Below are 15,363 nucleotides of genomic sequence, written 5' to 3'. Positions count from 1 at the left end.
TTTATCCTAATAGCAATGGAAATTCTCTGAAGAATCAGGACAGGAGGAGTAATATGATCAGGTGACATTTTGGAAAGATCACTCTAGCTAGAGTATAGAGAAGAGATAGAAGAGGGGAAAAGAAGGGATGCTGAGAGGATGGTTAAGAGGCAATAGTTATAATCTGGGAATGGGAAGCTGATGATATGTTCAGAGAGAAAAAATTGCATGTGGGTGTAAAAAAAAAAAAAAAGACTGAGGACAAAGAACTGATAGAAGTCAGAAGTGACTGAATGGGCAGGAGTTGGGGTGAGAGGGACGGATCAACCAAGGCTGACAGCAGCCTGCTGTCCTGGATAATGGGTATGTGGTAGTGCCATCCCCCAATAGTGGGAGCACTGAGGAAAGGGCACAGAGCTGAATGGTGCAAACCTGGGTTCTGAGCATAATGAATGTGAGTGATCTACAAGGTAGCACATGAAAATACTGCAGATAGCGGGAATGAAGGGAGTATATGGGTCTGCAGAGGAGGCAAATCTTGAGAGGAGTGGGAAGAGTCAGAAAAAGCTGCTGTATGTAATGGGAGAATTGGCTGAAAAAAATAGAAGAACCAGGCAGCACTGAGGACTCAGCTTAAGTTGGAACTAATAAGTGAGGTATGTATTTTCTTTAAAAAAAAATTTTTTTTTTTTTGGTCAGGGGAGGGCTTCTTCCCCTTCTAGACTGTAAAGCTCCTAGAGGGCAGGACTTTTTGTTGATTTTGATCACTGTTATATGTGGAGCACCTAAAACAAGGCAAGGCACATAGTAGGCTTTCAATGAACATTTGTCAAATGAAATTATAATTTCTGTGGCAAAACCAGGTTCCAATATTCTTATCTTCTTAGTCAAAACATAATCCTGGTGCAAAGTATTAAAACAAAACACTCCCCACTCCATGCAAATAAAATAAAACACTCACTCTGACATTTCTACCCCATGACAATTATAATTTTACAAATATTAAGTCTTCCTTTATAACTTAGTTTCTTAAAAAAAAATCCCCATATTATATTCTCACACTTGGGGAAAGGAGTCATTGGTTTTGATTTTTTTTTTTTTTTAAGATTTATTTATCTATTTGACAGAAACACAGTGAGAGAGAGAACACAGCAGGGGGAGTGGAAGAGGGAGAAGCAGGTTTCCTGCCAAGCAGGGAGCCCGATGTGGGCTTGATCCAAGGACCCTGGGACAGTGACCTGAGCCAAAGGCAGATGCCCAACAACTGAGCCACCCAGGTGCCCCACAGTTTTGTTCCATTTTTAAACAACACATTTCCACTGTCTGTAATCCCGAATTGTTAATGTTTTATTTCATTTTTCTCTCTCCCTCTCCTAAGCAAGTTGGGGGATGCAGGTGTCCACAGATAATCTACATCTCCAGCCCCCAGGCCCTCACAGGCTGCCAGGTTCACAAATCCATGTGGCAACTTGACACCTTCCCTTGGAGGTCTAATAATAAACAACATATATACCTACCACGCTCAGGTTGAATCCCTAATCTCTCCTTCTGCCATTCCTGTCTTTCATTCCTCACATCTAATTCTCCAGCAAGTTCTGTCAGACAAATCATACTTCAAACTTTCTCTGCGATTACCATCCTTACCCAAGCCACGGTCACCTCCTTGGCACACTGTAAAAGCCTAACTGGCTATTTGTAGCTACAGCCAGCCACACCCCATCCATTCTTTACAGAATCAAAACCCTCCCCAGGTTTTCTATCATACTGAGCTTAAATTCCTTATAGCTCAACATGACTGGCCCAGCTTTGTGCCCTAGACACCTTAGGAAACCTAGTAGCTGTTCCTTTTGCTTGGGACTGTCTTTCCCCAGTTAATAGGTAGCAGGTTCTTTCCTGTTATTTGGATGGCCTCTCCAACAGCCTCATCTCAAAAAGGTCTTTCTGACTAAACACACCACAGAAACACCTAATAATTTTTCACAACTCAGCCCATTTTAATGATCTGCATGGTATTTATTAATTGACTTCATCTTCTGTCTCTTCCTACCAGAATAAAGATTCTTATGAATAATAACCATGTCTATATGGTTCTAGGTGCTGGGGATTCCAGCAGTAAATAGTGGCTGGCCTAGAATGAACCCTATTGGATGAATTATGGTAACACAGGCAAGTCTGTGCAGTGGATAAGAGTGGAGATACACTGCCCGGGCCCCTGGCCCCAGCCATGCCAGCCGTGCAACTAGGCAGGCACTCAACCACCAGATGGTTGTGTCCTCATCTGTAAAACAGGGGTAATAATAGCATATACCTCAGAGGTGTAAGAAGGATTAAATGAGTTAACATGTATGAAAAACAGAACAATAGCTTACCCAAAGAAAAGGATAGCTAAAAAAATAGTATTAGTATTAAAATATAAAAAAATACACATAATTTCCCTTTTTTAGACTTTATATTTTCCTCTACATTTACATGACTGTATAATCTACATTTCATGAACATTTTCCTCTTGCTACCTATTCACCATCCTATGTACTATAATTCATTATTTTTACAGTTTTGCTGCTTCCAATGTTGTTGATATTATCATATGTATTGCTGCTCTATGGTTCTGTTTTCTCAGGGTAGACTCCTGGGAGTGGAGATTACGGAATCAGAGGGATGAACCTATTTGAAAACTCCTGATCCAGAAAGCTTGTCTGCATTCCTACACCACCAGCATGGATGGAAGAACTCCTACCCCACCGCCTCGTTTGCATGGCTGTTTTAAAAACTGATTTTACAGCAGCAAAAAAGTATTGCCCTGCTGTTTTTTATTTATTCTTAGTAAGGCTGGTTAAATATGTTTATTATGAAATACTACCAACTGTCTTTTAGCCTTTTTTTTCTAATGGTGTATTTCCTGTTTACTTTTAATATCAAGGAGAAAATATTACACATTATGGAGAGCAAGCTTTTGTCTTATTTGAAGTGAGGAGATTGAAGTTTAGAAAGGGTAACTTGCAAAGGTTACAAAGTGAAACTACAACTTGAAGTGGAAGTATTTAAACTTATTTTTTTGTGTGGAACATCTAGAATGAACCCACATTCAAATCATTCTTCTCCCACATCCTCCCAAACCAGACAAGAATATTAGCATGCTTTTACATTCCTCTTCACCCTCACATATTGACTCCATTTAACACTGTGTTTATCAAGCAATTTTTTTTTTTATAAATAAGATTTTTATTTTGGAGTAATTTTAGATTTACAGAAAAGCTGCAAAGTAGTGAACAGAGTTCCTGTATACTTCTCACCTAGTTTTAACTTCACCTAAATGTTATTATCTTACATTGTTGTTGTGGTACATTATAAAAACAAGAAACCAACACTAGTACATTACTATTAACTACATTTTATTTATTTTTAAAGATTTCACTTATTTATTTGAGAGAGAGAGAGAGAGAGAGTGAGAACGCATGAGGAAGAAGCAGAGGGAGAAGCAGACTCTTGCTGAGCAAGGAGCTGGTTGCAGGACTTGAACCTAGGACTCTGGGATCATGACCTGAGCTGAAGGCAGACGCTTAAATGACTGAGCCACCCAGGCACCCAACTATTAACTACATTTTAGACTTTATTTGGATTCTACAAGTTTTCCTTTAATGTCCTTTTTTCTGTTCCAGGATCCAGTCCAAGGCACCACACTGCATTCATTTGTTATGCCTCCTTGGTCTGGAAACTCATAATTTCTCAGTCTTCCTTGTTTTTTGATGATCCTGACACTTTTTAAAAAATTACTTTTTTTTTTTTTTTTTTTTTTTTTAGTAATACCCACACCCACTCTGAGGCTCAAACTCACAACCCTGAGTTCAACAGTCGCATGCTCTTCCAACTGAGCCAGCTAAGCACCCTTGATCTTGACACTTTAAAGTATTGCTGAGGTATTTTGTGGAATACTCTTCAATGTGGGTTTGAATGAAGTGTTTCTCATGATTAGGTTTCTGGAAGGAAGGCCACAGAAGTGAAATGCCCTTCTTGATTCATCAAATCTGGGGTGCATAATAACACTGGTGATGTTAACCTTCATTACTTGGCTTAAGGTGGTATTTGCCAGGTTTCTCCACTGAATAGTTCTCTTTCCATACTCAATTCTTTAGAAGTGAGTCACCTAGCTCCACCTACTGGAAAAGAAAGTATCTACATAAGTTATTCAGAATTCTGTAGCAAAGATTTAGCTCTTCTCCCTTATATACTCCTATCTAATCAGTCTCTCCATTGATTTATTATTATTATTATTTATTCACTTGCTAATTTATTTATATCAGTATGTACTCATGGATAGTTATTTTATGCTTGGGGTTGCAATCCAGTACTATGTTATTTATTTTGTTGCTCAAATTGTTCTAACTTTGCCATTGGGAGTTTATTCAGGCTCCTGCTGTATCCCTTTGATATACCCTTATCCTCTTTTTTTTTTTTTTATTATGTGTTTCATCAACAACTACTTAAACAAGTTTTACTGGGGTTTTAGTGCTGGTGACTACTGTTTTATTCTCGGGTCTTCTTTCAAACGGGTTCATTTCTCATTCTGCTGAAGAGGTCTGTAAGAAGTAAACCTTGAGTCCTTGAATATTCAACAATATCTATTTTGCCCTCAAATAGGTGAAATATAAATTACAGAATTAAAGTTATTTCTCTCACAACATTCAAGATATTGTTTTATTGTCTTCTAGCACCAATTATCATCAAAAAGAAGGCAAATGCCAATCCGATTCTTACTCCTTTGCAGACAAGTTCTCAAATGCTAGACTTGTCTTTCCTTAGCTCTTCGAAGTTTTCTTCTATTTCATCCACTGTCTGTTCTCGCTTTTCTCTCCCTTCTGGAGCTCCTTCTAACAATTTTGGGAGCTTCTTGAGTGATTCCTCATGTCTCAATTTTTCTCTACATTATTTCTTGGTCTTTATGTGCCCAGGTAACTTGTCTTCTAGTTACAGGCTTGTTTCAACTGTAACCGTTCCAATATTAAGCCCATTTACTGAGTTTTAGATTTTCACAATTTCCAAGTTGACCTTTTTAGCAACAAACCTAGTCTTACTAATTTAATGTTTTCTTTCCCTGAAGACTTATTTACCTTAAATTGTTTTCATTCTCTATTCATATTCTCATGTGATATCTTTTCTGTTTATTAAAATTTGGTGCCTCCCTTTCATAATGTTGGTTTGGCTACTCTCAGTTCACTGCTACTGTTTTTTGTTTCAAAAATCATTGTTCAGGGGCACCTGGGTGGCTCGTCAGTTAAGCAACCAACTCTTGATCTCAGCTCAGGTCTTGACCTCGGGGTCTTAAGTTCAAGCCCTATGTTGGGCTCCACGCTGGACAATGAGCATACTTAAAGAAAAAAAAAATCATTGTTCAAAAACCCTTGGCTGTCAGCTAAGATTACAGGGGCCTATCTCTAATAATAGTGGAAGAGGGGCTGAATGTAGTCTTGGGGACAATGTGCCAACAGCAGCTCATTTTCAGAGCCTGGCACTCCCTATCCATCCTACAACTCAATATTACCAAAACCTTACCCTACCTCTCTTGCTCCAGGGACCACATACACTGCCGCAGCCTGTAGTCCAATCCCTGTGATGCCTGCTGCGTAGCACATGCCCAGAGAATATGTACTCCATCATGCTCTGTCTTCCATGAGCTCAGAGGATGAGAGGATACAGAGCAGCCCCATCTTGTGTTCTCCTGAACATATTCCAGATTCTTCTTTCTTCTATCAATCCTATGCCAACTATTGCCACTTTATATCAATTTCTCAAAATTTTCTACCAAGGGCACTTCTCTCATTTTCCAAAGCTAATATACTTTTTTCTTTTTAGTAATTCACTTTTACAAAGGATTTAGGGTTTCAGATAAGGCATGTGGGTGCTTGGTTTGTCATTTTGATCCCATTTGTTTCTATATTCCCAAGTAATACTGGCCTACACATAAGGCAGAGGGGTGTGTGTATACAGACACATCAACTGTAGCTAATAGCTATATTGCTATAGCATCAACTGTAGCTATTAGATATATTGCTTATTATATCCAGCCCCTCTGCTAAAGGCAGGACTGGAGTCTGAAGATAATGTTGGATTCATAAAACTTATTAAGTAGGTCATATGGTATTACTTTACCTGTTCTTCAAAAGTTTGGAAAAACTCACCAATAAAACATTGTACCTATTCATATGCAGGGTAATTTTTTTGATAACTGTTCTAATTTTTATGTGGTTCTTAGTCTTTTCAGAGCTTCCATCTCTTTTATATATAAAATGCTAACACAAAATTTGCTTGTGTTAATAGTTTATAAGTTCTCAAATCTTTTATTTAGAATTTTACCACATAAAAAAATTTACCACATAAAAAATTGATTCCTCTCAGTTGTCATATTTTCCTTTTTACCCCAAATCTGCCCACTTTGGTTAAGAAATTTTTTTTTTTGCACATAAAGAATAAGCTACTATATATTAGTCAAACTATTATTTTTGGTTCATTAATTTCTGCCTTATCTTTATTTCTTTGCTCAGAGTTACTCATTTTTTTAATATCTTAAATTGACTTCTTAGCTCATTTATTTCCATTTTTATTTAATATTAACAATAAAAGATTAAACTAAGTGCAATATAGTATTCTTGATTGGAACCTGCAACATGAAAAGGACATTAGTAGAAAAATTGGTGAAATCCTAATCTACAGTGTAGTTAGTAGTAACTTAGCAATGTTAATTTCTCATTTTGACAAATCGTTCCATAAGATATTATTCTGAGGGAAAACGGGGTGGAATACAGGAATGCTCTATACTATCTTTCCAACTTTTCTGGAATAATTTAAATTATTCCAACATAGTATGTTTACTTAAAGTAAAAAAAAACTTATATAGCTTTATCAATAACTGTAAGTTCTGTTATGGGCATTCCCACTCCATGACTTCTTTAGTAATTAACCACAGAATATCATTCCTTTTTAGTTTATTTTGTAGTTTTAATTTCTAGTAAATAAGGTTTTTAAAATTAAAACTTATTTTCAGTATTACTGAGAATACATTGGCAGATGTGACTGTAAAATCTACATATTCTAGAACATTAAGTTTTCTCTGTGGCCTAATTTTCTTTCCCTCTCTAGAATGATACTTGATTCTAAAACAGGAAGTGGAAAATCACCTTATGGGGGGTGGTAAAAGATACTATGAAAAGTGTTTATAATAACTAGAGTTTTGGGGGGCTCCTGGGTGGCTCAGTCAGTTAAATGTCTGTCTTTGGCCTAGGCCATGACCCTGGGGTCCTGGGATTGAGCCCTGAATCAGGCTCCCTGCTCAGAGGGAGAGCCTGTTTCTCCCTCTCCCTCTGTTGCTCCCCTGGCTTGTACTCAGTCTCCTATAAATAAATAAATAAAATCTTAAAAAAAAAAAATTACAGTTTTTTATCGAAACTTTCTTTTCTACTTGTGAAACAAACATAAAGGAATCTAGCAAGGATCGTTGTGGCCTTTCATAACTAACAATGAGTCTTACCAGCTGCTGCTCCACAGGTGGTGGTACATCCTGACTGGCATAAACAATGGCAGGGTTGTAAAGACTGAAAACCACAGGGTAAAACACCTTCTTACCTATAAATTAAAATACACAGTTACATCACATAACAAAGTCATAAAATGAAAGACTGATCAATACCGTGTTATCAATATTTAATACTGCTATTTCTTTAGTCATATATGGTGACTTTATCAATATTGTATTTTGTAAATTTTCAGGCTACTAAACATCATGCTGATTTGATGAACATGATGATTTTATAATGTATCAGTAGCTACAAAATTTATAACCTAAAAGAGACTAAAAAACAGACTAAAGGGTGTAACACACATTTACTCCATTTGACTTTGGAGAGATACACAAGTTTTTGGTCAGTTATTCAATAGGTGAGCTATTTACTACTCATCATTTCATCTGATTAGCAGTGATAGATGTAGGTTAACGTCTGACAATCACCAAGAACTTAGAAATGTGTTAAATCCATCCTTCAAAATGAATCACAGGAACAGTAAATCCAAAGAATACTATAAAATCAACAGATTTGTACACAATAATTAAAATACAGAATTGCAGACAGATTTTGGTAAGATTTGGAAAAGTTAAAAATACCTGATCTAATAGCCTCTGCAGAAAATCTTGTCATTAGCATTCAAACTCATAGCAGTGAAGGGACCTGTGAAGACTAAGGAGCCCTCAACAGAGAAGCCCTTGCTAAGATGGGCCTCAGTTAGACATGATAATATAAAGTGCTCAGGAACCGTCAAGTACTTGTGGTAATGTGGCAGCCTTTCTATTACAAAATCCCTACCAGATGCTCATCTCACCTTTGTTAAAATTCACTTAGGGAATGGAAGTTCAATTCCCAAGGAAAATCTATTTCTAGACATTAAAATATTTCTTTTACATTGAGCAAATATGTTTCCTTCCACTTTCACATTGTGAACTTCATATTGTCTGGTGCAAAAAAAGTAAACCCAACCCTCATTTATTCACTAGGTGCTCAAAGAGTTCCTGATAAAGATCCCTAATGAAAATAATTAATAGGCTAATAATTTGCAGGATATGAATAGTTCTACACAAAAAGCATTTACTAGGAGTTTTTTTGGCACAGAAAATTTTCTTTTCACATTTAAAATAAAATTTGATTTATAAAAATATCATTTGCTCATACATTTTCAAAAAATACCTATAACATAAAGCAAAGTACAGTAAATGATCCCCATACGTAGTATGGATGCCAAGCACCATCTATATCTAGGCTTCTTCATGTGTGTGTGTCTCTGTTGGTACCACCTGCCTGAGGTAGAGTACTTCTTTCACACATCTCCATGTTGTCTGCTTGGCTCTTTTTCTGATAAGTGCTGCTTCCTCCTTGTCAATTTTAAGACATTTTCTTTGCTTTTGTTTATTTGGATTCAAATTTTGGCAATGGATTTGGCCACAAGAGCACAGGGGTATGAACTTCAGAGGGGCAAATTTTAACTTTTCTACTTGATATTCCAGTTAAGTATGCCTAATATAACTTTAAGAAAACATAATTAACTTGATCCAAAATATGAGACATGCTGACACTGTTCTCAATTTCTACACTCAACTCATCTACCAAGATTTTACGCACCTGGCTCAGCATTTAACCGGCAGCTGTTAAGGAATTCAGCTGAGAAATATATATCAACATCACAGAAAAACATCAAGACCTCTCCCTTGTCCCAAGCTCGGGCACCCACATTTAGTCCTCGTCCACGATTAAATTCTTCATTCAAGGAGACCAAAGTGTAATTGTGAAAATTAGACTCACTAGGAGGAAAGCATATATAACAAAGGGTAAGTCCCACTTAAAATTTAACAACTCTCTTCTTTCAACAAGACTTACAAAATATGTCTTATACTTCAAGTATTTTTCAATTTTGGTTCTACAGTCATATAGGGAAAGGAAATTATCAGCTTCACATGTATGATCAACATCAGGGACAGATATTCACTAAATGGCCGTATCTGAGGCAACATGTTTGTGGTGTGAGCTTAAAAAGTGTTGAGGGATCACTGCTCCTCAGGATCTTAAAAACTTATTGGGGAGATAAGGAATATACACATGGAAAAATGGCCATAATGTTTGGTAATAAACAATGCATTCCATATGAATGGTACATTCAAAGAGTGCTCTTGTGTTTTTTGGATCTTTGCTCACATGTCCTCTTATTGGAGGGATTCCCCTCATTCCATTTGTGAAGTTGTCCCGACCTCCCTCTCTTTAATCTTTATCCCTCTGCCCAGTTTTGCTTTCCTCAGCAACACCAGACATGTTTGTTTGAGTGTCTCCCCCCACCCACTGGAACATAAACTCCATGAGAGCAGGGATTTTGTTTTGTTCATTATTGTGGATATAGTGTGCCTCCTCAAAGAGTAGAGTTCAATAAATATTTGCTGAATGAATGAATGAACAGCAGTTCTGAGAAAAAAGTTTGGTTTTGTCTGAGAGTAGTTAGAGACTAGAGAGGTTAGAAGCAGAATTAAAGTTATGCCTTGATTAAATTCCTGAATTTGGTAGTGAGTTTAAAGGTTATTCCAATTAATTATTCTCAAAGGCAAAAAGGTAAGAAAGTAGAAAGCATTTTAGAGAACAGAGATTAGACAAATTGGATGAGAACGAAGGGATCCTAAATTGGGAACAATGAGAGAAGACCAGAAAAGGGGACAGACTGAGGAGTAGCTTCTGTGAGAAGTTAAAGAAGTTGGTCAGTGTCCTTGAGGCAAGGAGTTTTTCTCCAGGGCAGTTCTCACAGTGAAGTCCCAACACCCACAGCATCAGCCTCCCCCGGGAAAGCAATAGAAATGCAAATTCTTGGGCCCAGACCCCTGAATCAAATACTAGGGGTGATGCTGAGCATCTGTGTCTCTCTGGGTTAAGTCACACCAGGGGACTCGGATGTTAAAGGTGGAGAACTACTACGCTAGGATATGGCCAGATCAAAAAGGGGCATTTTAGGAAGATTACTCTTTATAAATGTATAGAATGGGAATGGAGAGATGGAAGCAAAGGCTCAAATAGTTTCCAGAGAGGACTCCATATGCTCCGAATGCCCACATTACCCTTCTCATGGATATCAATCTCTCCCTTCTTTTGGGAAAACTGCTGATTACCACGTCACACTCCCACCACCTAGTGGAGGAACTAATCATAGAACACCCAAACCACAGTAATTTCCTAGAGGCAGGGACCAAACTCAAGCTGGGCCAATCATAATACCCAAATCCCACCTGGCCATAGTGACTGACTTAAGAGTGGGCAAAACTCCTTCCCTGGGCTTTTCTCAACTGGATCTGGGAGAAAGCTCTTTCCTCTCTGATGGCAAAGCTGAGAAGATGTGAGCCCAAAGCCGCCAACAGCCATATACCTCACATGTGGAAGAAGCCAATCTGCAATAGGAGAATGAAGTCAACAGGCAGAGAAAAACAGACAAGAAGACAAGAGAATTTTCATGGTGCTCAAGTCTCTGGTTCCAGTCCCTAAAATATCAAAGCTGTTTTGTTTTTTCTCCCCAAATTTGGCTGTAATAATCCCTTCAGTTTGGGGACTATCCAAGATTCTTCCATTAACACTCTCAGTTTCCTTAAGCAAGTTCAAGATGCGTTTCTATCATGTGCCACAGAGGAGTCTTAAGTAATGCAGTGATAGCTTCAGTGGTACCAATGTAAGTGCCTGGCATTTAGTGGGTGACCTGGAAATGGTGAAGAGGGAAGAGAAGGAAAGAAATGAAGGAGGGGGAACAAGAGTTAGGGTGGTGGCAGTAGCAGGGAAAGGACAGGGAAACGGTCCTGGGCAGTAAGTAAGAACTGACTAGAGGTAAAGAATGAAAGATGCTAGCTCTCAGACATGAAGCCCAGGGGATCATGATAATGGTCTTAGTCTGAACTGAAAGAGGGTCACCAAGAGAAGCAGCTAGTGTGAAGGGAGAAGAAAAGACAGTATTTGTTTTTTTTAATACATGTACTGTGAGAGTCCCTTTGGGGTAGGAACTATAACACTCTCTTCTGTGCTCATCTATTCCAACCACCCCAGTTAGACTCCCGAGCGGTGTACCTGGAACATAGTTGGTGGGACTCAAGGAATGTTAGTTGAACAATTCGAGAAGAATGGCCGGCCAAATCTGGACTCTTAGGGAATGGCCACAACTAGCAGAAAGGTAAAGAAGCAGGTAAAGGATACAGAGTTGGCTTGGTCTGAAAAGGCAATCAACCTAAAATTTTACACTGTAACGTATTTACATTTACAAAATATATTCATTTTACAAACATCAGAGGAATATGTTAAGAAAGAAATACTGGTTAGGCATCAAATGTAAAAAAGCGACCAAAGAGGATGACAGAAAAAAGGCTGAATTTGGCAGTTAGGTCATAACTTTGGGCCTATAACTTAGAGATGAAAAGGCTGAAAAGCTATAGAATTAATGTCGGAGTATTAAGGAATTAGTAATTCATTCATTCAAACCTCTGAGTACCTACTATATGCCAGGTACTATGTGAGTTGTCTGATTAGAGAAATACTGTTTGGTGAGGTTTAGCTATGAAAGAACAGAAACCTACCAGCAGCTACTGGTACTACAGAGTCAGGTGGTGGTGGCTTAACGACAGGAGAGACCTAAGCATTATTTGCAGGGCAAGAAGAAGGAACTTGGGAAAATGGAAGGAAAGAAAGGTGACAAGTGAGAGAAAAGCTTAGGAGATGACATCAAAGTGAAGGGATTAGATTTAGAAAAAGGGGAAGAGTCCAACAGAAGGGAATGAAGAAGTAATAAATGGAGGCAAATAAATAGAAGGTGGCTGGGCCACAGAGTGAGAGGGCTCAGATCATGCCAGGCTGGCTGCCAAGAGGTCAGGGAAGACGAATCATTTAGAGCTGCATGAGTGAACTTAGGGGTGAAATGAGGAACTTACTAGCACTACCACTCATTTGCTCAGCCAACTTTTAAAGAGCAGCTATTAAAAATCACCTCATTATGGTGTGAAGTGTGTAAATCTGGCGATTCACAGACCTGTACTCCTGGGGCTAATAATACATTATATGTTTATAAAAAAAATCAACTCATTAAATATCTGAAATTCTCATTCTTCTAATGTTATGTATCAAGACTTCAATTTGGACATGGCTCACCAACCTTGTGACAGATTCTAGGATAGACTTGACTTTAGATAATCCTTCTTTACCAAAATACACCACTGTGAGATGAATTCTCTTGTCCTGATGAATACACACATCCCTAATAGAATTGAAAAATAAAGTTCATTCAAAAAAATATATAAGGCACTACTCATTCAGAAAGCAGTCACATGAAGTTTTAACAAAACAAGTAAGGCATTACTCATTTAGAATGACACTGCATGAAGCTTTAAGTAAATATAAAAGTGGAAATATTGCTGAATTATTAACGACATAATATAAGCAAATGCATAACAATATAACCACATGAATACAGTCCTTGAAGGTCCACAGAAGTTGCCATATTCCAAAATATTTTTGAAACTTTTGCTTTGGTATTGCCTTCAGAAGCAAATTACAAGTTACTCAAGGAAAGAAGTCTAAAAACCAAATAAATAAATATTCAAGTTGTTAGTCAAGAGTTATTTTGTCCTCAGACTGGCTAATTCCAGAAATTATACCTTTCATCAAGGAATAAATATCTGCCATGGCTGAGATTACTTACTGTAAAGAATAATGTAGCATCTGAAAGCAATTCCAAGAAAAGCAGTTAAAAATGCTTTAGAAAATCAGATCTCAGGTGACCAATTTCAAATAGGCAAAACTCATTTGGAAGCATGATTTCTAGATATTCTGCTACAGAGCAGCATTAACTTTTATTTATGTATTTATTTATTTTAAAACTTTTTTAAAAGATTTTATTTATTTATTTGACAGACAGAGATTACAAGTAGTCAGAGAGGCAGGCAGAGAGAGAGGAGGAAGCAGGCTCCCTGCTGAGCAGAGAGCCTGATGTGGGGCTCGATCCCAGGACCCTGAGATCATGACCTGAGCTGAGGGCAGAGGCTTAACCCACTGAGCCACCCAGGTGTCCCAAACATTAATTTTTAAATCCAATGATTTCAATATGAGAATAAAGATTGGGATTATAAAGCATTAAAACTAGCATATTAAAATATTAAAAACATGGCAATTGTCAAACAAAAAGGCAAAACTTTCCTCACATGGCTACCTTGATATACACTTGTTAACATTTTAACACTTCAGCATTTTAAAATATCCAAATTTAATGACAAAAAAAGGAAAAAATTATTTTAAAAATTATTATAGTCTCTGCTTCTCAAGATGGAATAACTCTCATTTTTAGTTAAATGTATTTCTAAAATTATTTCAATGTTAAAATTCCAATTGTTCTTAGGGAATTTTCTGGAGAAAAAGCAATGACCTGTCCTGTATGTTCATTGGGAAAGCAATTATGAGCATAAAGGTTTGTCAAAAGACATGCAACCTGTATCCTTAAAATATGTGGGTTTTATTGTATGTAAATTGTGCCTCAATAAAGCTATTTTTAAAAATTCAACTCGTCCTAAAATGAATTCACACACAATTATAAAGGTCGTCAAATATAGTTTCTAATCGTTGTCACTCTCAATTTACTTCAAAATTCAAATTGCCAGGGACACCTAGGTGGCTCAGTTGGTTAAGCAGTTGGTTAAACAGCTGCCTTTGGCTCAGGTCATAATCCCAGCGTCCTGGGATTGAGTCCCACATCTGGCTCCTTGCTCAGCAGGGAGCCTGCTTCTCCCTCTGCCACTGCCTGCCACTCTGTCTCCCTGTGCTCACTCTCTCTAAGAAATAAATAAAATCTTAAAAAAAAATTCAAATCGCCAATAACACAATATATTATACATGCTTTTAAAAAAAGAGTATCAAAAACTAAGATTCCCCAAAGCCTATAAAATTACCCTGGAATTCTAAGTAATCACACTCAGTGAAGATAAATTAAGCAAATCGGCATGAAATGTGATTTTTTAGAAGTGCTTAGCCAAATCATTAAGCCCTGCGAGTTACCTGAAGTTCTGCATAAACTGTGCAAATGCTTCAGTTCTTTCAGCAAGTGGCACAATGATATTAATAATTGATCTAGTAATGTCAATCATCTCGCTCTTCACTTTCATGAGAGGTCCAAAAGGGCGGAAGAGGGTCACATGTCTATATTCCATAAGGTCTGCTTTCTTAAAAAAGAGTTCATACTGTGTGCCCTTATCTCTCTCGGTGCGATAATAACCTAAAGGAAAGAGTTAGGGACAAAGATGTCTCCATGTCAAAGTTTATAAATTCAATGTGAATATTGATTTTACTCAGAGATCAAAAGTACAAAACCAGACATGTAGTGTTTTTAATCATTTTGTGAAAATAATTGTCCCTATTGTACAGTTGAAAACAATTATTTATTTAAAAGGAGAGGTTACAAAAAATGTTCACTCCTCTATTATTAGTCAATTCAAAAATATGTTCCAAATCACAATTATTCCTTTTTACATATGACTTTTTTAGTAGTATAGCCTATCAACACAGTAATCATATGATGAAAATAAATTACTTCTACCAATACTAAATTCTAGATCTGAGAGTCAAACTTCTATTGCTTGGTTCAGTTCAACTAAAATGAATAGAGTGCCTTCATGTCACTCATCGGTGGTATAAAGGGGGCTATATATACAGTCCTGGTTTTGAGGAACAGTCAGTCTAGTGAGGGAGACAGAAAAATAAGGAAATAAAAACAATACAGTGATACATATTTCACTCTACAAATACATACACACACACACACACATTCACTCTCTCTCTCTCTCTGAAGAGA

At 37.3% G+C, this 15,363-nt stretch overlaps 1 protein-coding gene across 13 annotated transcripts in view; it reads right to left on the bottom strand.

The window, feature by feature from the left end:
* CSGALNACT2 (chondroitin sulfate N-acetylgalactosaminyltransferase 2) overlaps window positions 1–15,363 on the bottom strand; it is a 53,319-nt gene that overhangs the window by 19,392 nt on the left and 18,564 nt on the right. For 8 of the 13 annotated variants that reach the window (XM_059169535.1, XM_059169527.1, XM_059169529.1 and 5 more), the window contains exons 3-6: window positions 14,571–14,787; window positions 12,679–12,780; window positions 9,141–9,319; window positions 7,502–7,596 (exon numbers count right to left, since the gene is read on the bottom strand). In XM_059169535.1, coding sequence (XP_059025518.1) covers window positions 7,502–7,596; window positions 9,141–9,319; window positions 12,679–12,780; window positions 14,571–14,787 — 593 coding nt within the window. Of the gene's footprint in view, window positions 1–3,354; window positions 4,137–7,501; window positions 7,597–9,140; window positions 9,320–10,780; window positions 10,940–12,678; window positions 12,781–14,570; window positions 14,788–15,363 lie in introns of those variants that run through there. The other 5 variants (XM_059169538.1, XM_059169537.1, XM_059169536.1 and 2 more) reach the window with 4 other exon arrangements.

The sequence above is a fragment of the Mustela lutreola genome, chromosome 4 (genome assembly GCF_030435805.1).
Source record: "Mustela lutreola isolate mMusLut2 chromosome 4, mMusLut2.pri, whole genome shotgun sequence".
Lineage (NCBI taxonomy): Eukaryota > Metazoa > Chordata > Mammalia > Carnivora > Mustelidae > Mustela > Mustela lutreola.
The sequence above is the reverse complement of the archived record's forward strand: the minus strand, read 5'-3'. Positions and strand labels throughout refer to the sequence as shown.